Source organism: Saccopteryx leptura, chromosome 1, assembly GCF_036850995.1.
Source record: "Saccopteryx leptura isolate mSacLep1 chromosome 1, mSacLep1_pri_phased_curated, whole genome shotgun sequence".
NCBI classification, from domain to species: Eukaryota; Metazoa; Chordata; class Mammalia; order Chiroptera; family Emballonuridae; genus Saccopteryx; species Saccopteryx leptura.
In genome coordinates, this window is record NC_089503.1 from 190,025,648 (window position 1) to 190,051,715 (window position 26,068).

Sequence of the window (26,068 nt, forward strand, 5' to 3'; positions counted from 1 at the left end):
GGGGACAAGGGTAGCAGATACAGGCTATTGTCATTCTAAAGAAAAAAAGAAAGGAAGGAGGTAGTGGTATATTTTTAATTAGTGCTATAGGTGGGAGGGTTGAAATTTGAAAAAGGACAACCCTCATAGACTCAGCTTTTTCAGGAAAATAGGGACAAGTTCATCTGTAAGAAGGGAGAAGAAGCTTGAGAAGAATACTGGAATTGTGGGATATTTTCCAGGAATGGGAAAGCAAATAGCAAAGGATAAGAAAACGATTGATGGAAGCCACCAAGCACTCAGGTGAGTCTGCAGACCCAGAGTTTGTAGTGATGCCACCCAGTAGGGCTTTGCATTTTTCTCAGCAGTGTTCAGCCTCTGTGAAAGACCAGAGAAGGGCTATAGCATCAATCCAAGACCAGAGTCTTTATGGATTTAAGTAACTTAAGAGAATGGAGGGTGAGAATGACTTCAGCCCAGATGATCCACTAATGGGGTGCAAGTGAGAATGAAAGAGGGAAGAGGGAGGGGGACTAGAGAATGGAAGAAGAGGCTTTCAAAGAACTGGAAACTTCTGTGAGGTTGAAAAGCAAGAGGGAATACAGGAGAGCGCTAAAAGAAGAGGTGGCAATCAAGCGACAGGACATGACTTAGGGGCACATCCCATTACAAAGGACATTGAGCAAACAGCTGCCTTCTTGAAGATCATTCTGGCATCATTTGTTGGTTATGATACTGCAAACAAGCAGGCAAAGTTTAGTTTTATACCAAGTCTAGGGACAAGTATGGCAAGAAGGAAGCTTAAAGTATTTCTTAGTCTTCCATGTCCTTCAAATCGGCCTGCTTCCTGAGGGCCCTCTTTTGTAATTTTTCTTCTCCCTGACCCCCTGTTCACTTGTTTTTTTGATGGTTTTTTTGATTGTCTTTTTGATGGTATAATTTTCTGCACCATTATATTATATATTACATTTATCCATGAGCTCCTTTGAGACTGAATTTTGTTTGAGTGCAGGGAGCATTTCATTACTTCTATACATCTGTGAATGCTCAGATGTCAGTATTGTGAATTAGTTTAGTGGTAAGAGCTCAGCTACTGAAGGGGTTAACACTAATGTCTGCTCCACTGACTTTTTTTTTTTTTTGGCCAGAATTAGGCATTCAATTTGAGTAATTTTCTTGCCAAAAAAAGCTGGACTGGAGAGAAAAGCTTTGAATTTAATAACATAAGCATAGGCAAAAAACTAATACTTGGGTTCATAGAAGAATATAAAAAGAAGAAAGGAATTAGCATCTCTCTATAAAAACAAAACAAAACAGAACAAAACCTAAACCAACATCCCCAAATTAAATGTACACCAAGTAGAAAACTATTAGTAGTAATATTAATGCTGAATCTGATCATTTAGTTAAATCCCCTCAGTTTACATATAAGGAAACCGACGTCCAGCAGACAAAGGCTAGTGCTCATGTCCTCTCAGCATGGAGAAAACCACCTCATTCTCTTGATATAGTACCTGATTGCTCCCCTGAGCTTTAAAATCCCAGACAACAATGGTCCTTTCTGTAGTGGCAACAATTCGTTTCAGCTGCGAGAGGTAATCACATCCTGTAATCCAGGAGGTGTCCTGATAAAAAGCATAGAATTGGAGGGTGGTGTATATTGTGCTTTGTCCTATCATACACCGATGGTTACTAAAAAATAGGTTAGTTACATTACAAGCACCATTTCCCCCCGTATTTGCAGAGGAGCCTCCCCATGGCTCTTCTGTGAAGGGATTTCATCTTTTCCCCTCTCCCCCTTAACCTGAGTTTCTTGGCACCCTCCCTGGAGAACAGTGGAGCGAACATGCAGCACAGCTCTGGAAGCATGTAGTGGTGGACAGAACAGTCATCTTTGTATCTGGTTCACTTAGGGGAGAACACTTTTTCCCAGGGACATCAGGTTAATCAACGTCTCTGGTCCTTTAGCCCTGCTTAAAACTTTTAGCTAGAAACTGGTCAGTGATCCAGTTGAGGCCAATGAGTTTGTCTCGTGTCTTGCCTAAAGTCACCAAATTGGTATGGGTAGGATCAGTAATATCCAGGACAACTCACTTCTGGGCAGAAAAATCAGCATGCCCTTGAACCTTCTATAAAACACATTAGGAATTCTAACAGGTTTTTTTCAGTTTTAGAAACAAAGCTCAGAAGGTTAGAGAGAAACTGGACTCCTCTGCCAGATGGCCTGGTGCCCTCCTGTGTAGTTTCGCATACTCTGTGCAGGCGAGCAGAAGGAACAGTCGAGCATTTCCATGTCCCTCATAATGGCGTGGTGGGATTCTGGGAAAAAGCCACTATAGCTTGACATCTGCCGCTGGGCTACTTTCCCAATTAGCCATGACGATTAAAAAATTTCCAACATTGCACTTTAATGGTAAGGCAGTTCTCAGGTTTAAAATAAAATGTTTTAAAATTATTTCCACTGGCTATTTCCTTGTTGTTCACACAACTTGGGTGTGTCTGTCTTTTACATTCATGCATAGTGGGTGCTCAGAACTTAGGGACAGCTTTAAATTGAAGCTTTCAGGATTAATCAGTTTCCAAACAATTCTCTGCAATCTATTTAACTCCACAAAGCAAGATCTAGGTCCCCTTATCCTGTTGCTTAAGGTTAAGTTTTTGTCAATAAGCCTAGATTTACAATCTATGGAAACTCATATTCTCAGAGCAGTTTACTGAGACTGTGACTAGTTATAGAGAGAACAAACCACCATCATAGCCCTAAATTTGACTTACTTAGAAAATTTTTAAAATGTACTTACTGTGGCCCTGGCTGGTTTGCTCAGCAGTAGAGCGTCGGCCGGACAGGTGGATGTCCCGGTTCGGTTTCCAGTCAGGGCACACAGGAGAAGCACCCATCTGCTTCTCCACCCCCTCTCTTTTCTCTCTCTTTTCCCTTCCCATAGCCAAGGCTCCATTGGAGCAAAGTTGGCCCTGGCACTGAGGATGGCACTGTGGCCTCCACCTCAAACAAGAGAATGGCTCCAGTTGCAATGGAGCATTGCTCCAGATGGGCAGAACATCACCCCCTGATGGGCATCCTAGGTGGATCCCAGTGGTGCACATGCTGGAGTCTGTCTCTCTGCTACCCTGCTTCTCATTTCAGAAAAATACAAAAAAAAAATGTACTTACTGTAACATTGGTGCTGGTCTGCACTTTCATCTATAAACAAAGGAAGAGAAGAATGAAAACTATTTGACTCTACACTTAAAGGTGAGAATGCTAACTCTTAACACAGTATCTCCTGGGTTTAATTTCACTTGTCATGTGCACTTCCACCAACCTCCTCCCTGCTTCTACTTCTTCTGAAGGTTCCAGCTCTGTGGTATAGTGCCCTGCTTGCTTTGGTCCTGGTATCTGTGTCTGTGGCTTATCAGTTCGCCTGGTGACTGTGTTCCCAGAGTCTGAAACTTTACTAGTTCTTTCGTTCCTTCTATTTGCCAACTGCCTCACATTCTTGAGTTATTCAGAGCAAATAAAAAATTGGGAATGTAAAAATAATACTAACTGCAATGGCAAGAGTAGTTAAAAGATTGCTAAATAGGTTGATATAAATAGAGATGAATGTAGAAAAAAATATTGCTTTACTTGAAATTTATCTTTCAAGTTACTGAGAGTCTTAAGAATATTCTGTCCAGTGGGCTTCCTCTTTTATTCAGTAAGTATCTATTGAATATCATGCTCTGGGTACTGTAATAGTTGAGGATCATAGAGTTATTCCATGCAGAACTAGAATGTACACAAGCAGCCTCTTGTACCCTGAAGGCCTGTTAATTAATTGTTTAGTTGAAATATATGAATGACCTGGTTTCTTTTGGTTGTTCAAATATGTAGGAAATGGCTGCCCAGAAGGAATGGGTTATATGAAAATGAGAAAAAGTAAATCAGGCAGTCACTAGAAATCAGACAATGTTAGTCATTGTCATCACAATATGTCTTTTTTTTTTTTTTACAGAGACAGAGTGTGAGTCAGAGAGAGGGATAGATAGAGACAGACAGACAGGAATGGAGAGAGATGAGAAGCATCAATCATTAGTTTTTCATTGCACGTTGCAACACCTTAGTTGTTCACTGATTGCTTTCCTCATATGTGCCTTGACCACGGGCCTTCAGCAGACCGAGTAATCCCTTGCTGGAGCCAGCAACCTTGGGTTCAAGCTGGTGGGCTTTTTTTTTTTTTTTTTTTGCTCAAACCAGATGAGCCTATGCTCAAGCTGGCGACCTCGGGGTCTCGAACCTGGGTCCTCTGCATCCTAGTCCAAGGCTCTATCCACTGCGCCACCGCCTGGTCAGGCACAATCTGTCTTTTATCTGAAGAGTTCAACAAGCTTGCCTACCAGGGACTTTTTTCTAGATGGACGTATTTTTAAGGAAATGGTGAGCAGAAAACAGAACAGCTGTGGTTTCCCCTCTTCAGTTTCTCAAACTTCACCCTCAGGGGAAGTCACTAAATATCTACCGTTTTTGGCAGAAATTTTAATTAATGTCATTTAAACTCTAGATTATCAAGCTCTCCAGAAAGCACCAAAAGAAAAAAAAATCCTTCAATGTATTTATTTGACTTCAGATAGAGCCTAAATAAATTATGGGTTAACTTGTTATAAAGATATTTTGCATTATTGACTATCACTTAATAAATTCTTTCTGTGACCTATCCTACCAAATTACTATTCTTGTAGAATGTGTTACCCTATTTGTAAGGCATGCGAATTGAAAATGCTATTTATTCCTGGTGTATCAAATCTTAAAGTCATTGTTTAAGCAATCTTTCCAATTACAATGCCTTATAAGAAACAGATGTATCTGTTTGCTTTTGAGTGTACATATATTTACCTATGAGCATGTGTGAATGTGTATGAAAGAGACACATTTCTGCAAATATATAATGCCACCTCACTTATTTCATATAATCCTGAACTATTTCATTTCCAAGTTCATTATTTTTCTTCTCACATTTTTATTGCGATACCATCAGAGTTCTATTTTTGAGGAAATCAAGGCAAAACATAGGAAGAGAAATAATGCACTAAAAAGAGATTAAAGAAGACTTTCTTATTTTGTTTTCATACCGTTCGTTCATAACTCCAACTGCTGACATTCACCGAGTGCTTACAGTGATGCTAAGCACTTTCTGTGGACTAACTTTAATCAGCACCACTACCTAGGAAAGGAAGTCATCTGGTTTTGAATGAGGAGGAACCAGGGCATGGAACTACATAAGCAACTTGCTCAGGTGGTTGGGAATGAGGCCCCACACCCACACTCAGAATCTCGCACTGCATGGCCTCGTCCTTCCCAAAGCTGGCTGCCTACGATGGAGATCCCTGAAGGGCTGAAAATTATTGTTGACATTTTAATTATGTGATAATTATTTTAATATGTGTCACTTGTATAAAGCTAGCCTCTAGTTGGAAATATATAAACTAGTAAATGGAATTTTTTTTTGTTATATTTATCACTGCATTCACCTTGCATTGTCATGGTGAAATGCAATGTAGACTATGTCTCCATTAAATCTCCCGTATTTTAAAAATAGAAGTCCATAACTTACAAATTTAGAAACGGGTGATGTTAATGAGAGCAATGCATTACACTTATATGGGAATGTATTGTTCATAAAATGTTACCACGTTCATTAACTCATTTGACATTCACTACAATCCTCTAAGGAAGAGAGGACTCCTCCTATTGTCCTCGTTTGAAAAGATATATTGGCTCCTTAAGTTCCCCCTTCATAGTTAGTAAAATAATGGGGCAGGAACCTGAGCCTTTTTTTTACTCTAGCATTCTTGTTTGAACTAGGATTATGACAAAATCACTTGGATTGTAAATTTTTCTAATTTTATCTGAGGAAATGATCCAGGGTCATCCTTTAATTGTGATGATGCCACATAGTTCACATGATATACAGGGAACAGTGCTAAATATTAAAACCTCAAAAATTGCTCTGGGATTCAGCAATCTCTTCATTTAGTCATGTTTAGTTGGACTCTTTTGGAATAACTCTGAAATATGGTTTATGGTTTTGCTGTACCTGATACATATGTATAATGTATAGACAAAACAAAAGAGAAGAAAGAAGAAAAAATGGAAGGAAGGGAGGGAAGGAGGGAGGGAGGGCGGGAGGAAGGAAGGAAGGAAGGAAGGAAGGAAGGAAGGAAGGAAGGAAGGAAGGAAGGAAGGAAGGAAGGGAGGGAGGGAGGAAGAAAGGGAGGAAAAGGGAGGGCGGAGGGAGGAAGAGTCCAAGATTTCAAATTACCTGGTTATTAAAGACTGTTATTAATCCTTTCTGAGAAGCTGCTATTAGTAAATCCAACTGTGGAACCTTGACAATGCACTTAATTACATCCCGTCTCCTACTACCTGTCAACGGCATAATATTCAATTCAACTTCCAGAAGTACAGACCCTAAAAGTCATTTGTGAGGCTTGTTTAAGAAAAAGAAAAAAAGATAACCACCAACTTTTTCTCAACAGAGAAATTACTGCCCTCAAGACGAGTACTTGGGGGTGTGTGTGTGAGTCTCACTTTTTTTGTGTTTAACACAGATATGTGCATGGTACAAAAACAGATACTCAGTATATCTGAAGTATTGGAATGTCATGGGGTGGGGGAAGGGGCTCCTAAGGGGACTGATAATGGAAGAAAGGCTGAGGACATATTCCTATGCCAAGCCACTTCCCATCTCTCTATAGTGGGGTCCTTCCCCACTATAGACTATTTCAACACAGAAGCCAGAATGAACATTTAAAGAATAACTCAGTTCCCACCTCCCTTCTATCTACAGCCCTCTTATAGCCCTCAAAGTGTATCTCAGACTCACTAGTGTCTCCCCCTCCCCCTTGACTTCAGATCTTTATTGCCCTCCCAATGTGGTCTACCCCAGCCTCCCTCTTTAAAATCTCCACACCATGTTTCCCTCTCCAAACCAACTTCTCCTTCCACACCTGCAGACTTTTTCTGTACTACTTAATACCATCTGACCTATTACCTATATTACTTTTTTGATATTTTTTATGTCTTCCCATTAGTATGTAATTTTCATGAGGTCAGGGATTTAGGATTATTTGATCACTACTGTGTCCCCAGTACTTAGAAAGCTACATGGCTTGCATGGTAGACCTTAAGACATGTTTGTTGCATGAATAAATGACCTACAAAACTCAACTGCCATCTAGAAAGATGTTTTTCAGAGTTCTAACTTCGGATGCCAGCAACATGTGTCCCCTGCTCACTGGCCCTTCCTCAGCTCTGTGGTGGTGGCAGCAGGGACAGCCCCTTTGCTTCTGTTCTGTGATGAGAGTTCCCATGGCTAGAGTTTGGGCTCTGGTGAGGCCCATGGGTGGTCCAAGGATTGAAGACAAGGTGGGCTTGGATCACAAAGGACTGAAATAAGTTCAGGTGCTTTTTAAAGGAAGACCAGATTTGATCTAGACTAGGCACTTCTGTTCAGAATTTGGGATAAAATGCGAGGGTAAGGGCAGATGCCCTAGGGCTTGCTTTTCTTCTCCCTTGTCCTCTCCCTTCCTGGTGAAGGAAGGAAAACCCACAATGTCAGCAGTGCAAAGGGATGTCAGTTGCTTGTCCTGGGCTCAAATTTAAAAATAACTGACACATAAACTGTAGATGTCTTAGAATGAGATGCCACCACTCTGTGATCAGCCCAAATGCACAGTGTCACATCTAGGGTGGAACCTCCATGACATCATCGAGGATGAGAGCGTGGAACAAAGTTCAAATTAGTGACAATTTAAAAATTCAATTTTAAGGATATTGTAAAAAAAATGTGATTCCATTTGATACCAGAACATGCATTATTAAGGTGCCATTGTAGAGAACTTGAACTTTAGATCCGCAACCTCACAGTAAAATGTGGTCCCCCCACCCTACATTCTGTATTTTGTGTTCTTAAAGCAATGACAATATTTCAAACCTGTCTGCAGCACAGTTTCTTCTGCTTTGCATATGAAGCTATCTCTTAGAAAGTATATAAAATGAAAAGTGCTTCTATGGAAATGTTGTATTCCTAAAAAGTATTTTTGAGAAAATATTAAAACCAATATTCATTTGAAAGGGAAATTGACAATATATCACCTGAAATTACAATTCGCTGTTTTCTAGAAATGAAGAAAACCAAATTTTCTTCCTCCATTTGAGCAGTAAGAGAATCTTCTTCAGTGGAGTAATATCCAAAGATCTAAAATCCCAAGCAACACACAAATTGGGTGTCGTTTAAATTTAAAGTCTTGAATTAATGGTCAAAACCTTGCTTTATAAATGCCAGGGGGTCCTCATTTGAAGAGAAGGCAGTTTGTTTTATTTTAGATACTATTTATTTTAGAGAGAGGAGAGAGAAAGAGAAGTGGGAGTGGTGATCGGGAAGCATCAATTTATAGTACAATAGTTGCTTCTCGTATGTGTTTTGACTGGGCAAGCCTGGAGTTTTGAACCTGCGATGCTTTATCTACTGTGCTGCCACAGATCAGGCAAGAGAAGGCAGTTTAATACATTCAACAAACCGAAGCTGATGGTGCTTGATTTTGAGCAGACACAGATTTTTCTTTCTGATGGATGGACCATGCTGGTGTTTTTGCTCAGATTGATAGCTCTATTAGGAGCTGGTACTTGGTTGGAAATCCAATCAGCCCTTATCAAACAGGGTCCCAGCATAGATCATTGAAACAATTTGGCCACTCTCAAGTGACTCCTCTTACCCATTTTTCCCTAAGTCTTTCTGGCTGTATTAGTTTGTCTCCCCTAACTTGTTAAATGACATATGTTACTGGGTTTTCTAATATTGGATCATCCTTACTTTTCTGAGTAAATACTACTTAGAAATGACTTTGTAATGCACTGCTGGGTTCAACTTGTTAAAATTTTATTTGGAACATCAGCATTTGTATTCACGAGTCATACTTGGCAGAGAATTCCTTGACATTTTGTCTTCATTCATTTCAGTGTTATTTAGCCTCTTAAAATAAATTGGAGAGCTTTTCAGCTTTCCTAAGTTGTAAAAATGTTAAAGTCTTAATAGAAGCTCTTTTTGTTTGTAATTGTATATATTATAAAATTATTTTTATTTGATTGGTTTTAGAGATTTGGGCTATCTTTTATTATTGGTTTCTAGCTTTATTATATTGGAATGTATTGAAATATTTCTTTTAGCTTTACACATGGTCAATTTTGTGTAGTTGTTTTTGCTCCCTTTATGTAGTTGAGATATATTTGTTATATATATTGGATTCAAACTTCTATTTATACATATCTACCCACTTATTAAATGTTATATTAAAATCTCTTAAATCCTTGCTTTTTCTTTTGTCTACTATACTATTGATTTTTGATAGAGTCAGATAATTTTTTTAATCTTATTTTTATTAATTTTAATGCAGTGACATTGATAAATCAGGGTACATATGTTCTGAGAAAACATCTCCAGATTATTTTGACCTTTGATTATGCTGCATACCCCTCACTCAAAGTCAATCGTCCTCCGTCACCTTCTATCTGGTTTTCTTTGTGCCCCTCCCCTCCCCCCACCCCTCCCTCTCCTTCCTTGCCCCCTACCCACCCCTCCACCCCATTTCCTATTACCATCACATTCTTGTCCATGTCTCTGAGTCTCATTTTTATGTCCCACCTATGCATGGGTTCATATACTTCTTAGTTTTTTCTGATTAACTTATTTCACTTCATATAATGTTATCAAGGTCCATCCATGTTATTGTAAATGATCCGATTCATCATTTCTTATGGCTGAGTAATATTCCATAGTATATATGTACCAAAGCTTTTTAATCCACTCGTCCTCTGATGGACACTGGGGCTGTTTCCAGACCTTCGCTATTGTGAACAATGCTGCTATAAACATGGGGGTGCATTTCTCCTTCTGGAACCATTCTATGGTGTCCTTAGGGTATATTCCTAAAAGTGGGATGGCTGGGTCAAAAGGCAGTTTGATTTTTAATTTCTTGAGGAATCTCCATACTGTTTTCAACAGAGGCTGCACCAGTCTACATTCTCACCAGCAATGCAGGAGGGTTCCCTTTTCTCCACATCCTCGCCAGCACTTATTCTGTGTTGTTTTGTTGATGAGTGCCATTCTAGCTGGTGTGAGGTGATATCTCATTATGGTTTTAATTTGCATTTCTCTAATGATTAATGCTGTTGAGTATTTTTTCATATGTCTATTGGCCATCTGTATATCCTCTTTGGAGAAGTGTCTATTCATTTCTTTTTCCCATTTTTTGATTGGATTGTTTGTCTTTCTGGTGTTGAGATTTACAAGTTCTTTATAAATTTTGGTTATTAACCCCTTATCAGACGTACTGTCAAATATGTTCTCCCATTGTGTAGTTTGTCTTTTTATTCTGTTCTTATTGTCTTTGGCTGTGCAAAAGCTTTTTAGTTTGATATAGTCCCATTTGTTTATCCCATCTTTTATTTCCCTTGCCTGTGGAGATACATCAGCAAATATATTGCTGCGAGAGATGTCGAAGAGCTTACTGCCTATGTTTTCTTCTAAGATGCTTATAGTTTCACGCCTTACATTTAAGTCTTTTATCCATTTTGAGTTTATTTTTGTGAATGGTGTAAATTGGTGGTCTAGTTTTATCTTTTTGCAGGTTGCTGTCCAATTTTCCCAACACCATTTGTTGAAGAGGCTGTCTTTACTCCATTGTATTTCCTTACCTCCTTTGTCAAATATCAGTTGTCCATAGAGCTGTGGGTTTATTTCTGGGTTCTCCGTTCTGTTCCATTGATCTATGTACCTGTTCTTATGCCAGTACCAGGCTGTTTTGAGTACAATGGCCTTGTAGTATAGCTTGATATCAGGAAGTGTGATACCTCCCTTTTTATTCTTCTTTTTTAAGATTGCTGAGGCTATTTGTGTTCTCTTTTGGTTCTGTATAAATTTTTGGAATATGTGATCTATATCTTTAAAGTATGTCATTGATATTTTAATTGGTATTGCATTGAATTTATAAATTGCTTTGGGTAATCTAGACATTTTAATGATGTTTATTCTTCCTAACCATGAGCATGGTATATGCTTCCACTTGTTTGTATCTTCCTTGATTTCTTTTATCAATGTTTTATAATTTTCCGAGTACAAGTCTTTAGTATCCTTGGTTAAATGTACTCCTAGGTACTTTATTTTTTTGGTTGTAATAGTGAAGGGGATTGTTTCCTTAATTTCTCTTTCTGACTGTTCATTGTTGGTGTATAAAAATGCCTCTGATTTCTGAGTATTAATTTTATATCCTGCCACCTTGCTGAATTCATTTATCAGGTCCAGTAGTTTTTTGACTGAGACTTTACAATTTTCTATATACAATATCATATCATCTGCAAATAATGATAGCTTTACTTCTTCTTTTCCAACTTGAATGCCTTTTATTTCTTCTTGTCTGATTGCTGTGGCTAGGACTTCCAGGACTATGTTGAATAAGAGTGGTGAAAGTGGGCACCCCTGCCTTGTTCCTGATCTTAAGGGGATTGCCTTTAATTTTTGCCCATTGAGTATGATGTTGGCTGTGGGTTTGTCATGGATGACTTTTATCATGTTGAGGTATGTTCCTTGTATTCCCACTTTGCTGAGAGTTTTGATCATAAATGGGTGCTGGATTTTATCAAATGCTTTTTCTGCATCTATTGAAATTATCATGTGGTTTTTCTCCTTCCTTATATTTATGTGATGAATCACACTGATAGATTTGCGAATATGGTACCAGCCTTGCCTCCCCAGAATAAATCCCACTTGATCATGGTGTATGATTTTTTCCATATAGTGTTGCATCCGGTTTGCTAATATTTTGTTGAGGATTTTAGCATCTATATTCATTAGGAATATTGGCCTATAATTTGCATTCTTTGTGTTGTCTTTGCCTGGTTTTGGAATCAGAATTATGCTTGCCTCATAAAAGGAGCTTGGAAGTCTTCCTTCCTCTTGAATTTTTTGAAATAGCTTGAGAAGGATAGGAGTTAGTTCTTTGAATAGTTGGTAGAATTCAGTTGTGAAGCCATCAGGCACCAGACTTTTCTTTGTTAGGAGTTTTTTGATAACTGTTTTGATCTCATTTGGTGTAATCAGTCTGTTTAGGTTTTCTGATTCTTCCAGATTGATTTTTGGAAGCTTGTATGTTTCAAGAAATTTGTCCATTTCATCTAGGTTGTCTAGTTTTTTGGCATACAGTTCTTCATAGTATTTTCTGACAATCCTTTGTATTTCTGTTATGTCAGTTGTTATTTCTCCACTCTCATTTCTAATTTCATTTATTTGAGTCCTCTCTCTCTTTCATGGTGAGTCTAGTTAAAGGTTCATCAATCTTGTTTACCTTTTCAAAATAACAGCTCCTAGTTTCATTGATCCTCTGTATTGTTTCTTTAGCCTCTATGTCATTTATTTTGCTCTGATCTTTATTATTTCCTTCCTTCTACTACATTTAGGCTTTACTTGCTGTTCTTTTTCTAGTTCTTTTAGATACAGAGTTAAGTTGTTTATTTGAGCTTTTTCGAGCTTCTTAAAGTATGCCTGTAGTGCTATGAACTTCCCTCTCAGTACTGCTCTTGCTGTGTCCCATAAATTTTGAGTTGTTGTATGCTCATTATCATTTGTTCCTAGAAATTTTTTTATTTCTTCTTTGATCTCATTCTTAATCCATTTGTTATTTAACAACCTGCTATTTAGTTTCCATGTGTTTGAGAATTTTTTACCTTTTCTGTTGTGGTTGATATCTAGTTTCATGTCACTGTGATCAGAGAAAGTGTCTGATATGATTTCAATTTGCTTCAATTTGTTGAGACCACTTTTGTGCCCTAACATGTGGTCTATCCTAGAGAATGTACCATGAGTGCTTGAAAAGACTGTATATTCTGCTGCTTTAGGGTGAAAGGTTCTGTAGATATCTATTAAATCCAGTTGATCTAGTGTGTCCTTTAAGTCTGCTGTTTCTTTGTTAATTTTCTTTCTTGAGGATCTATCTAGTGATGTTAGTGGGGTATTAAAATCCCCTACTATTACAGTGTTGCTATTGATCTTGCTCTGTATATCCATCAAAGTCTGCTTTATGTATTTAGGTGCTCCTATATTAGGTGCGTAAATATTTATAATAGTTATATCTTCCTGTTGGATTGCTCCCTCTATCATTATGTAGTGGCCTTCTTTATCTCTTACTATATTCTTTGTTTTAAAGTCCATTTTGTCTGATATAAGTATTGCTACCCCAGCTTTTTTTTCATTTCCATTTGCATGAAATGTTTTTTTCCATTTTTTTACCTTCAACCTATGTGCATCTTTTGTTTTAAGGTGTGTCTCTTGTAGACAGCATATGTATGGGTCCTGTTTTCTTATCCATGCAGCTACCTTATGTCTTTTGATTGGATCATTTAAACCATTTACATTTAAGGTTATTATTGACATGTAGTTGTTTATTGCCATTTTATTCTTTAAAGCTGTATTCCTCTTTTGCTATATTCTTTTCCCACTTTGATCTGTTTACACCATGCCCCTTAACATTTCTAGCAGCATTGGTTTGATTGTAATGAATTCCTTGAGTTAGTTTTTTGTTTGTTTGTTTGTTTTTTGTTTGGGAAACTTTTTATTTCTCCTTCAATTTTAAATGATAGCCTTGCTGGATAAATTAGTCTTGGTTGTAGGTTCTTGTTCTGCATTACTTTTAATATTTCTTGCCATTCCCTTCTGGCTTCAAGTGTTTCTGTTGAGAAGTCTGATGTCATCCTTATGGGGGCTCCTTTGTAGGTGATAGCCTTTTTTTTTCTCTCACAGCTTTTAATATTTTCTCTTTATCACTTAGCTTTGGTATTTTAATTATGATGTGTCTTGGTGTAGGTTTTTTTGGGTTTCTTTTTAGTGGAGTTCTCTGTGCTTCTTGAATTTTTGAGAGTTTTTCCTGCATTAATTTAGGGAAGTTTTCAGCTATGATATGATTGAATAAAGCCTCTATCCCTTGTTCTTTCTCTTCTTCTTCAGGAACCCCTATGATGCAGATATTATTTCTCTTCATGTTGTCACAGAGCTCCCTAAGAATTTCCTCAGACTTTTTGAGTCTCTTTTCTTTTTTCTTCTCTGCTTTCATGCCTTCATTCCAGTTGTCCTCCAACTCACTGATTCGATCCTCAGCTCTATCCATCCTGTTTTTAATTCCTTCCATTGTGGTCTTCATTTCTGTTATTGTATTTGTCATCTCTGACTGATTCTTTTTTAATATTTCAATATCCTTTTTTATACTTGCTATTTCTTTATTTAGGTGTTCATGATGACCATCCATTTTTGTTCTAAGATCCCTAAGCATTCTTACAATCATTATTGTAAACTCCGCATCCAGAAGTTTGATTATTTCCATACCACTCAGCTCATCTCCTGAAGGTCACTCTTGTGGTTTCATTTGCATTACACTTCTTTGTCTTCTCATTGTGCCTGGGTGTCTGGGTGTTTTCTTTGTAGAGCTGGTTGAGTCTAGGCTTGGTGTTGTCTGCCTCCAATTTTTACTTGTGTTGTTTCTAGGTCTTCTTGGGTTGGCATCAGCTATTATTTGTAATCCACTTTAGGATTTGGGCTGCTTTGAAGTCTTGTTTGTTTGTTTTCTTAACAGGTGATTGTCTTGTTTGCTGATCTCAGCAGGGGGCTTATTGAAACTGTATCCAGGAATGTGGTGGGTGTGACCTGAGGCTCTGAAGTCCTCTTCTGCCAGTTAATCTTTCTGGGGGCAGGTTGCTTTCTCAGCCTCAGTAGGGGGAGGTGTATCTCAGGTCTCCATGGAGACCTGAGTTACTGTCCCTCCTCCCCACTTCTTGTTTTCAGCTGTGTCTTGTTGTGCTGATTGGAGCTGGGGAGATGTCTGTATCTCTGTGACCTGGAAGTACTTTTGTATTTTGCTTTGTGGAAAGATCTGCCCCTCCCCCAGTTATAGCCCGCCTCCAGCACTGAATGAGTCAGCTTTTTATGTCATCACCTATATTCCTCTCCCCCTCACCATCCATCTCTCTCTCTCTCCTTTCTTTTTGGAAGACAATTGGGCCCTTTCAACACACCTTGTTCCCTGGTCACCAGGCAAGTGGCTGTGAGCAGTATTTACTGCTCTTTTCCTTGGAGTGAGAGCCCAGGCTCACCCCCCCACACCCCCGTTCCTGTATGCAGGGGAGATTCAGGTGCTCCCTACCAGGTTTGTTGTGGCTTCTTCTTTGCTCCTTGGTTTTTGAAATCTGTTCTTGTAATTCAGATTTGGTTTTTCACGCTGATTGTTCATAAATTAGTTTATAATCCAGTTCAGTGGTGTGAGCTGGGAGTCTGTGCATCTGCCTACTCCACTGACATCTTCAGGTCTCTTGAGAGTCATATAATTTTTAAAACCACTTTAATTACTATGTATGCATGTGTGCAATATTTTAAATTGTAAGCTACCACAAAACCATTTAAAATAATAATATGGTCTATAGAGTGTTGTCTTCTGTGAGTTTAAATAAGGATTAGAGGCGTTTTTCTCTTCATTTTCATAGTCCACTTGACAACCAAACTTATTTCTATGTGTTCTTCAAAAACATTAGAACAGTAACTAAATTGTCAATACTGTGCCAGTCAGAAAATGACTCAGGAAATGGAAGAAGTGGTCCACTGTCACCCTTTGCTTCTCCTATATTGATAATTTGGATACACTAGAATCTGTATAAATTGACATTAGTGAAAACAGATATTTCATTTAGAATGTAAAGAAGGCCATTAAAATCTTAGTTGTTGTTAATAACATGTATAGTTCTTCCAAATGGCAAATTTGTATAGAAGTATTTAATAGTTTTTTATTTATTAATTTAAAGTGGGGTTTTTTTTGTTTGTTTGGTTGGTTTTTTGGTTTGTTTTTTTTTTTGTTTGTTTGTTTTTTGCAAGTGAGAAAGAAAGAGAGAAGGAAAGACAGGTATAAACAGACAGGAAGGGAGAGAGATGCAAAGCATTAATTCTTTGTTACAGCACCTTAGTTGTTTATTGACTGCTTTCTCATATGCACCTTGACCAGGGGGCTTCACCTGAGCCAGTAACCCCTTACTCAAGCCAGTGACCTTGGGTTCAAGCCAGCAACATTTGGGCTTAAGCCAGTGACTATGAGGTCATGTCTACGATCCTATGCTCAAGCTGGGTACCCCACACTCAAGCCAAATAAACTGGCACTCAAACCAGTGACTCAGGGTTTCAAACCTGGGTCCTCAGCGTCCAAGGCTGACACTCTATCCACTGTGTCACAGCCTGGTCAGACAAAAGTTATTTATTAATATTACAGTTAAACATCCATCAATTTTACCCACTTTCAATTATGGGCAATGGCCACCTCTGTGCAGGTATAGGCATTTAAACATGCCATCACATTGTGTGTTTATACCCTGTTGGAGTAACATTTTGATTTAATTATTTTATTCTAAACAAAAAAAATAATAGATGCATTTCAAATTATAAACATGGAAAGTGACTACCTCACACCAGTCTCTAGGTGCATCAGGATTGTTGCAGAGTTTCCTGTAAAAGCACTTCACATCTTGATTCTTCACTTCTGGACCAAGAAGTTCCTGTACCTCTGCATAAAACTTGTCATAATCAATCACATCTGCATTGCAAAAGAGTCCAAACACATTGTCATAAAATTCCAAGAATTATATTGCACTCTGTAGCTGCCTTTTCTGTTTACTAACCTATTTCATTATTTCAGCCTACAAAAGCCAGATTCTGCTGCATTTTAAAGAGCTTTTTTTTCTGTTGGAAATATAATTAGGGACCTTGGCTAAAATATTACACACTCAGAAGAAAACGTTTTGCTTTAGTGTTTAGCACCTCCTTCGTAGCTTTTGTTGCAACTATTTTAGGAGTTTTGTTCAGGAATATAAAGATCTGAAAATGAGTTACCTCGTTCTTATTGTTAAAAGTGTTATCAATCAGAAGTCCTTCCTAGAATTCATCTTGAGAGCAAAGAGAAATTTTTGATTGGTTCTTTGACACTGTAAACACACAATGGTTCACATCGAGGGGAGATCTTGCTCTCCTTCTGTCACAGGGACAACAGGGGAATTTGACAATATCTGCAGACTTTTTAATTGGTACAAGTAAGGCTGGGGATGCTACTGGAATCTAGGAGTTTTAGGGAAGAGATGCTGCTAAACATCCACAATGCACAGGACAGCCCCTAACCACCCTCAAACACACACACACACACACACACACACACACACACAAACACACACACCATGGAACTGTCCAATCCAGATCAAATGTCAGTATCTCCAAGAGTAAGAAACCTTGTTCAAGAATGACACTTGGGCCCTGGCTGGTTGGCTCAGTGGTAGAGAATCGGCCTGGCATGTGGGAGTCCCGGGTTCGATTCCCAGCCAGGGCACACAGGGGAGGCGCCCACCTGCTTCTCCACCCCTCCCCCTCTCCTTCCTCTCTGTCTCTCTCTTCCCCTCCTGCAGCCGAGGCTCCACTGGAACGAAGTTTGCCTGGGCGCTGAGGATGGCTCTGTGGCCTCTGCCTCAGGCGCTAGAATTGCTCTGATTGTGGCAGAGTGATGCCCCAGATGGGCAGAGCATCACCCCCTGGTGGGCATGCCGGGTGGATCCCGGTAGGGCGCATGCGGGAGTCTGTCTGACTGCCTCCCCGTTTCCAACTTAAGAAAAATACAAAAATAAAAAAGAATGACACTTGGGTTTCTGGTTTTGTTTTTTGTATTTAAGCGAGAGAGAGAGAGGGACAGACAGACAAGAAGGGAGAGAGATAAGAAGCATCAATTCATAGTTGTGGCACCTTAGTTGTTCATTGTTTGCTTTCTCATATGTGCCCTGACCAGGGAGGTGAGGGAGCTCCAGCCGAGCCATTGACCCCTTGCTCAAGCCAGCGACCTTTGGGTTCAAGCCAGCAACTATGGGGTCATGTTTATGATCCTGAGCTCAAGCTGGCAACCCTGTACTCAAGCTGGTGAGCCCACGCTCAAGTGGAATAAGCCTGTGCTCAAGCCAGTGACCTCGGGGTTTCAAAACTGGGTCCTCAGGTGTCCCAGCTTGACACTCTATCCACTATTGCACTGCCTGCTCAAAGGGGTTTCTGGTTTTAAAACTGAGCAGATATTGGTACCATTTACCAAAACAGAGAAAGGGCCACGGTTCTTGTGAAAAATAAACTTTCCATATAAGTCATATGAAGTTTCAGGTTCCTATGGGATACTCAAACAGCTTAGCTGTTTTAAACTCACACCAACTAGTATAAGTCTCAATGTAAATGTCACTGGCTGATTTTTTGCCCTTGGGATGTTTTAATTCTATCAGGACAAGAAGATTTAAGAACTATGTTGAATGAATGAATTCATGCAGTGTACTTGATAACACTTTTGAGGTAGATACTGTTTCATTAAAAACATTCTTTATAGTTTTTAACTTCTTGTTTATAATGAGAGATGGACCCTATATTCCAGTATTGAAAATGCTAGTGTTGGAGGATGACGTCAGAGTAATGGTGCGGTAGGAAGCAATACCGATAAATCTCCCCCAAAACTCAACAAGCTCTTCAACCAGAAACAGAAAAACCAATCCTTGGAGCCTCCAGATATTTCGTAATACACCCGAAGGTATGGTCGAGCGAAAAATTGGCTAAATATATAATCAAACCCCGAAGGAAATAGGGAGTAAGAAATGCTCTGCCTTCCTCACTAACCTAAACAGGGTGGCTTTCACTGGGAACTGAGAATATAGAAACTGAGGCGGGCAAAGGGGGTGAATAGATCCAGGCCGAAGCACAAACGGCCGAACCAGGCTGTGGCACAGAGGTCCAAGCCGAGGAAAAACTGTTCCTGTGGCAACCCAGGCAATACAAGCTAACACTCGTGCCAAACCCAGACAAAGAAAGACAAGTGGGGCAGCCATTTTCCCCTACCTCCTGGTCGGCGTGCGCAGATAGTGGGCGAGAGATTCCTTCCAAAGCCCCGAGAGTGTGCGCCCGTGTTGTCCCACAGAAAGGCAGAGTCAGAGGCCTTTGTGTGGGCTGAAAGCAGAATCTCCGGGCTGCCCAGCACCCTGGGAAAGCCACACATGGGGACGGAGCAAGAGCCAGTTCCAAAGCTGGAACTTTTCCGTGCGGGTGGGGCTTTCAATCAGAAGGTGAGGCGGCCGGCCTGATATCCTGGTCTGCGCGCACAGATAATGAGCGAAGGATTCCTCCGAGTGCCTCAGCAGTACCCACCCGTGTTATCCCACAGAGGGGCAGAGTCAGGGGCCTTAGTGTGGGCCAAAAAGCGGAATCTCGGGCAGCCCCAGCGCCTTGAAAAACCCATTCCGGGGGACGTAGCGATAGCCAATTCCAACACTGGAACTTTTCCGTACGGGTGGGGGTTTCACTCAGAGTGTGAAACTGCAGGCCTGATATCATGATTTGCATGCGCAGATAGTGGGCAAGAGATTCTTCCAAGTGCCTCGGCAGTGCGTGCCCATGTTATCCCACAGAGTGGCAGAGCCAGAGGTCTTTGAGTGGGCGGAAGCCCCGCCTGATTATGCTAGCAGCTCTGACTGACTGAGCCTTACCCAGAGCCCTGTGCTGAGTGGAAATAGAGTGGGAAGTTGCCAGCTCTTTGAGCCACTTACTATCCAGGCAGAGGTAGAAGCAACCCCATAGCTGGATTATCAGGCTACTAATTGAGGAAGAAAGACTAGGAGCGAGGCTCTGGGAATATGGACTCTCTCACTGTCGGAGCCTATAAATGCTAATGAGCCTCGACTGCCAACGAGACTTAAGCACAATACATGACATCGCCATAGAGACTTATCAACTGCAAACCTTTACCTGAGCGTGCCAAAGGGGCAGAACCTGAGGTACAGAGTCACCGAACAGGAAGAGGGAGAGAAAAGAAAAAGCAAGAAGATAACCTCTCAAAATCAAGAATAATACGCAGACTTTATAGCCTATCCCATTTTATTATATTTGTTCATTTGTTTCTCTTATCTTCATTCTTGATATTTTTTATTCCTCCTCCAATTTGGTCATTTAACTCTCTGCCAGTCTTACTCTCTCCTCTCCTTGAACTACACTACCCATAAGTGTTACATCTCCCATTATCTTTTCTTTCCTCTTCATTTCTCTCTATGAAGATTGCACTCCAAAACCCTTAACTCTCTCTCTCTCTCCTCTTTTTTCTTTTTTCTTTTTTTAGTGGTTCCCTCTTTTTTCTCTCTCACTCTCTTTCTTTTCTCCCTCTATATTAGTTTCTTCCTTTCTCCTTTACGTCTCCTCTCATTCAAACCTCAATAACGAAGAATATCTTATCTGGGACACAAACTTATGTTTGTGGTATTTAGGGGGGTTTTTACTTCACCTTTTTAACACACTAGCAGGGCTCTCATCCCTGGCTCTCCATTTTATCTAGTTCTTGTTCCACTAAATACAATAGTAATTTTTTAATTTCTCCCCCCATTTTTCTGTTTCCCTATTATTCCTCTCATCATAACTCTTAGTGAACCAACACCTAAAAGCAAATCATTTTATTCTTGACTCAATTTTTTTTCTTATTTGCTTTTTGTGAGTCCATACGCCCTTTTTTTTTCTTTTTTCTTTTTGCCCCTTTATTACTTCTCCCCAATTCAGGCCCTTCATTAAAGGCATTGTTTGTTCTATTTAGTACAATATAATGCACAGTTCACCAGAAGATTTTCTCAAGAAAGAGGGGAGAGGAGAGGAGAGAAAAAAAGGGGGGAGATTAATTTCCTTTTTTTTTTCTAAATATTTGTTTCATTTTTCTTTATTTCATTATTAATTTTTTTAAAAAAAACAACTCTTTCTGATTTTTTACTTTTTTTAACTTTTTATTCTTTATTAAATCTCATTAATACTATCAACAAAACCACCCTCAGATGCCATTAAGGAAGAGAAAATCAAATATCATGGATACAAAAGAAAGAGAGGTAACACAGCTAGATGAGGAAAATTCTAAGAAGAAGAAATTTACTATATTGGAAACCTTGGAGCTAAATGACAGAGAATTTAAGATAGAAATCCTAAAAATCCTCCGAGATATACAAGAAAACACAGAAAGGCAATATAGGAAGCTCAGAAAACAACTCAATGAACACAAAGAATATATTTCCAAGGAAATTGGATCTATAAAAACAAATCAAACAGAGATGAAAAACTCAATTCACGAGCTGAAAAAATGAGGTAACAAGCTTAGGTAATAGAACAGGCCAGATAGAAGAGAGGATTAGTGAAATATAAGACAAGCAACTTGAGGCACAACAGAGAGAAGAAGAAAGAGACTCAAAAATTTAAAAAAATGAGAGAGCCCTACAAGAATTATCTGACTCCATCAAAAAGAATAACATAAGAATAATAGGTATATCAGACGGAGAAGAGAGAGAAAATGGAATGGAGAACATACTCAAAAAAATAATAGATGAGAACTTCCCAAGCCGGTGGAAAGAACTAAAGCCTCAAATTCAAGAAGCAAACAGAACTCCGAGTTTTCTTAACCCCAACAAACCTACTCCAAGGCATATCACAATGAAATTGGCACAAACCAACAGCAAAGAAAAAATTCTCAAGGCAGCCAGGGGAAAGAAGAATACAACATATAAAGGAAGGCCCATTAGATTATCATCAGATTTGTCAGCAGAAAATCTACAAGCTAGAAGAGAGTGGACCCCAATATTTAAAGTCCTGAAAGAAAGGAACTTTCAGCCACAAATACTATACCCATCAAAGCTATCCTTTAAATATGAAGGAGAAATAAAAACATTCACAGATACAGAAAAGATGAGGGAATTTATCATCAGAAAACCCCCACTCCAGGAATTACTAAAGGGGGTTCTCCAATCAGATACAAAGAACAAAAAAAAAACAAAAAAAACCCACAAGTAAAAGCTCCAAGAAGAATACAATAAACCCAAATTTAAACTTTGACAACAACAAAAAGAAAGGGGGGTAGAAGATGGAAATTAACAGCAGCAAAGGATGATGGAGTGGAAAAGTACTCACAAAATAGTGCACTACAATGAACAGGGTAGGAACACTTTTCATTTCTTAAAGGTAACCACCATTGAAAAAACCACCACAGAAGCACATAAGATAAAAAAGATAGCAACAGAGGAAAGATGTATGGAATACAACCAAATAAAAACAAAAGATAGAAAAACGAAAGAGAAGGATCAAACAAGACACAAAACTAACAGAAAGCAATATATAAAATGGCAATAGGGAGCTCACAAGTGTCAATAATTATACTAAATGTAAACGGATTAAACTCACCAATAAAAAGGCACAGAGTAGCAAAATGGATTAAAAAAGAAAATCCAACTGTATGCTGCCTACAGAAAACTCATCTAAGTAACAAGGATAAAAACAAATTCAAAGTGAAAGGCTGGAAAACAATACTCCAAGAAAATAACATCCAAATAAAAGCAGGTGTAGCAATACTCATACCTAATAATGCTGACTACAAGACAGCAAAAGTACTCAGAGACAAAAATGACCATTTCATAATGGCTAAGGGGACACTGAATCAAGAAGACATAACAATTCTTAATATATATGCACTAAACCAAGGAGCACCAAAATATATAAGACAGCTACTTATTGACCTTAAAACAAAAACTGACAAAAATACAATCATACTTGGAGACCTCAATACACCACTGACAGCTCTAGATCGGTCATCCAAACAGAGAATCAACAAAGATATAGTGGCTTTAAACAAAACACTAGAGCACCTGGATATAATAGACATCTACAGGACATTTCATCCCAATGTGACTGAGTATACATTTTTCTCCAGTGTACATGGATCATTCTCAAGAATTGACCATATGTTGGGCCACAAAAACAACATCAGCAAATTCAGAAAAATCGAAGTTGTACCAAGCATATTTTCTGATCATAAAGCCTTGAAACTAGAATTCAACTGCAAAAAAGAGAAAAAAAATCCCACAAAAATGTGGAAAGTAAACAACATACTTTTTTGCCGGACCTGTGGTGGCGCAATGGATAAAGTGTTGACCTGGAATGCTGAGGTCACCAGTTCGAAACCCTGGGCTTGCCTGGTCAAGGCACATATGGGAGTTGATGCTTCCAGCTCCTCCCCCTTTCTCTGTCTCTCTCCCTCTCTCTCTCCTCTCTAAAATGAATAAATAAATAAAAAATTAAAAAAAGAAACTATAAACATCATTAAAAAAAAAACATACTTTTAAAAAACGAATGGGTCAAAGAAGAAATAAGTGCAGAGATCAAAAGATATATACAGACTATTGAAAATAACAATACGACATATCAGAATCTATGGGATGCAGCAAAAGCAGTGATAAGAGGGAAGTTCATATCACTTCAGGCATATATGAACAAACAAGAGAGAGCCCAAGTGAACCACTTAACTTCACATCTTAAGGAACTAGAAAAAGAACAAAGACAACCCAAAACCAGCCGAAGAAAGGAGATAATAAAAATCAGAGCAGAAATAAATGAAATAGAGAACAGAAAAACTATAGAAAAAATTAATAGAACAAGGAGCTGGTTCTTTGAAAAGATCCACAAAATTGACAAACCCTTGGCAAGACTTACCAAAGAAAAAAGAGAAAGTACTCATATAAACATAATCCAAAATGAAAGAGGAGAAATCACCACGGACACCGTAGATATACAAAGAATTATTGTAGAATACTATGAAAAACTTTATGCCACTAAATTCAACAACCTAGAAGAAATGGATAAATTCCTAGAACAATACAACCTTCCTAGACTGAGTCAAGAAGAAGCAGAAAGCCTAAACAGGCCTATTAGTAGAGAAGAAATAGAAAAAAAACATTAAAAACCTCCCCAAAAATAAAAGTCCAGGCCTGATGGCTATACCAGCGAATTTTATCAAACATTCAAAGAAGACTTGGTTCCTATTCTACTCAGTCTTCCAAAAAATTGAAGAAGAAGCAATACTTCCAAACACATTTTATGAGGCCAACATAACCCTCATGCCAAAACCAGGCAAGGACTGCACAAAAAAAGAAAACTACAGAGCAATATCTCTAATGAATACAGATGCTAAAATACTAAACAAAATACTAGCAAATCGAATACAACAACATATTAAAAAAATAATACATCATGATCAAGTGGGATTCATCCCAGAATCTCAAGGATGGTTCAACATACGTAAAATGGTTAACGTAATACACCATATCAACAAAACAAAGAACAAAAACCACATGATCTTATCAATAGACGTAGAAAAAGCTTTCGATAAAATACAACACAATTTTATGTTTAAGACTCTCAACAAAATGGGTATAGAAGGAAAATATCTCAACATGATAAAGGCTATATATGATAAACCATCAGCTAACATTATATTAAATGGCACTAAACTGAAGGCTTTCTCCCTTAAATCAGGAAAAAGACAGGGTTGTCCACTCTCTCCACTCTTATTTAATGTGGTACTAGAGGTTCTAGCCAGAGCAATCAGACAAGACAAAGAAATAAAAGGCATCCATATCAGAAAAGAAGTAAAGGTATCACTTTTTGCAGATGATATGATCCTATACATCGATAACCCCAAAGAATCCACAAAAAGACTACTAGAAACAATAAGCCAATACAGTAAGGTCGCAGGATACAAAATTAATATACAGAAGTCAATAGCCTTTCTATATGCCAACAATGAAACATTTGAGAACGAACTCAAAACAACAATCCCCTTCACAATTGCAACAAAAAAAAATAAAATACTTAGGAATAAACATAACAAAGAATGTAAAGGACTTATATAATGAAAACTATAAACTATTGTTAAGGAAATCGAAAAAGATATAATGAGATGGAAGAATATACCTTGTTCTTGGTTAGGAAGAATAAATATAATCAAGATGGCCGTATTACCCAAAGCAATATACAAATTTAATGCAATTCCCATCAAAATTCCAATGACATTTTTTAAAGAAATGGAGCAAAAAATCATCAGATTTATATGGAACTATAAAAAACCCCAAATAGCCAAAGCAATCCTAAAGAAAAAGAATGAAGCTGGTGGCATTACAATACCTGACTTCAAACTATATTATAGGGCCACGACAATCAAAACAGCATGGTATTGGCAGAAAAATAGACACTCAGACCAATGGAACAGAATAGAAAACCCAGAAATAAAACAACATATATATAGTCAAATAATTTTTGATAAAGGGGCCAAGAACACAGAATGGAGAAAAGAAAGCCTCTTCAATAAATGGTGCTGGGAAAACTGGAAAGCCACATGCAAAAGAATGAAACTGGACTGCAGTCTGTCCCCCTGTACTAAAATTAACTCAAAATTGATCAAAGATCTAAACATAAGACCTGAAACAATTAAGTGCATAGAAGAAGACATAGGTACTAAACTCATGGACCTGGGTTTTAAAGAGCATTTTATGAATTTGACTCCAATGGCAAGAGAAGTGAAGGCAAAAATTAATGAATGGGACTTCATTAGACTAAGAAGTTTTTGCTCAGCAAGAGAAACTGATAACAAAATAAACAGGAAGCCAACTAAATGGGAAATGATATTTTCAAACAACAGCTCAGAGAAGGGCCTAATATCCAAAATATACAAAGAACTCATAAAACTCAACAACAAACAAACAAACAATCCAATAAAAAAAATGGGAAGGGGACATGAACAGACACTTCTCCCAGGAAGAAATATAAATTGCCAACAGATATATGAAAAGATGCTCATCTTCATTAGTTATTAGAGAAATGCAAATCAAAACTGCAATGAGTTACCACCTCACACCTCTTAGATTAGCTATTATTAACAAGACAGGTAATAACAAATGTTGGAGAGGCTGTGGAGAAAAAGGAACCCTCATACACTGTTGGTGGGAATGTAAAGTAGTACAACCATTATGGAAGAAAGTATGGTGGTTCCTCAAAAAACTGAAAATAGAATTACCTTATGACCCATCAATTCCTCTACTGGGTATATCCCCCAAAACTCAGAAACATTGATACGCAAAGACACATGCAGCCCCATGTTCATTGCAGCATTGTTCACA

General features: G+C 38.5%; 1 protein-coding gene across 1 annotated transcript in view; it reads right to left on the reverse strand.

The window, feature by feature from the left end:
* WDR64 (WD repeat domain 64) overlaps positions 1-26,068 on the reverse strand; it is an 83,066-nt gene that overhangs the window by 53,667 nt on the left and 3,331 nt on the right. Inside the window, exons 2-6 of the mRNA XM_066360897.1 lie at positions 16,502-16,632; positions 8,114-8,216; positions 6,279-6,382; positions 3,152-3,181; positions 1,494-1,604 (exon numbers count right to left, since the gene is read on the reverse strand). Of these exons, the coding sequence (XP_066216994.1) occupies positions 1,494-1,604; positions 3,152-3,181; positions 6,279-6,382; positions 8,114-8,216; positions 16,502-16,632 (479 nt within the window). The remainder of the gene's footprint in view (positions 1-1,493; positions 1,605-3,151; positions 3,182-6,278; positions 6,383-8,113; positions 8,217-16,501; positions 16,633-26,068) is intronic.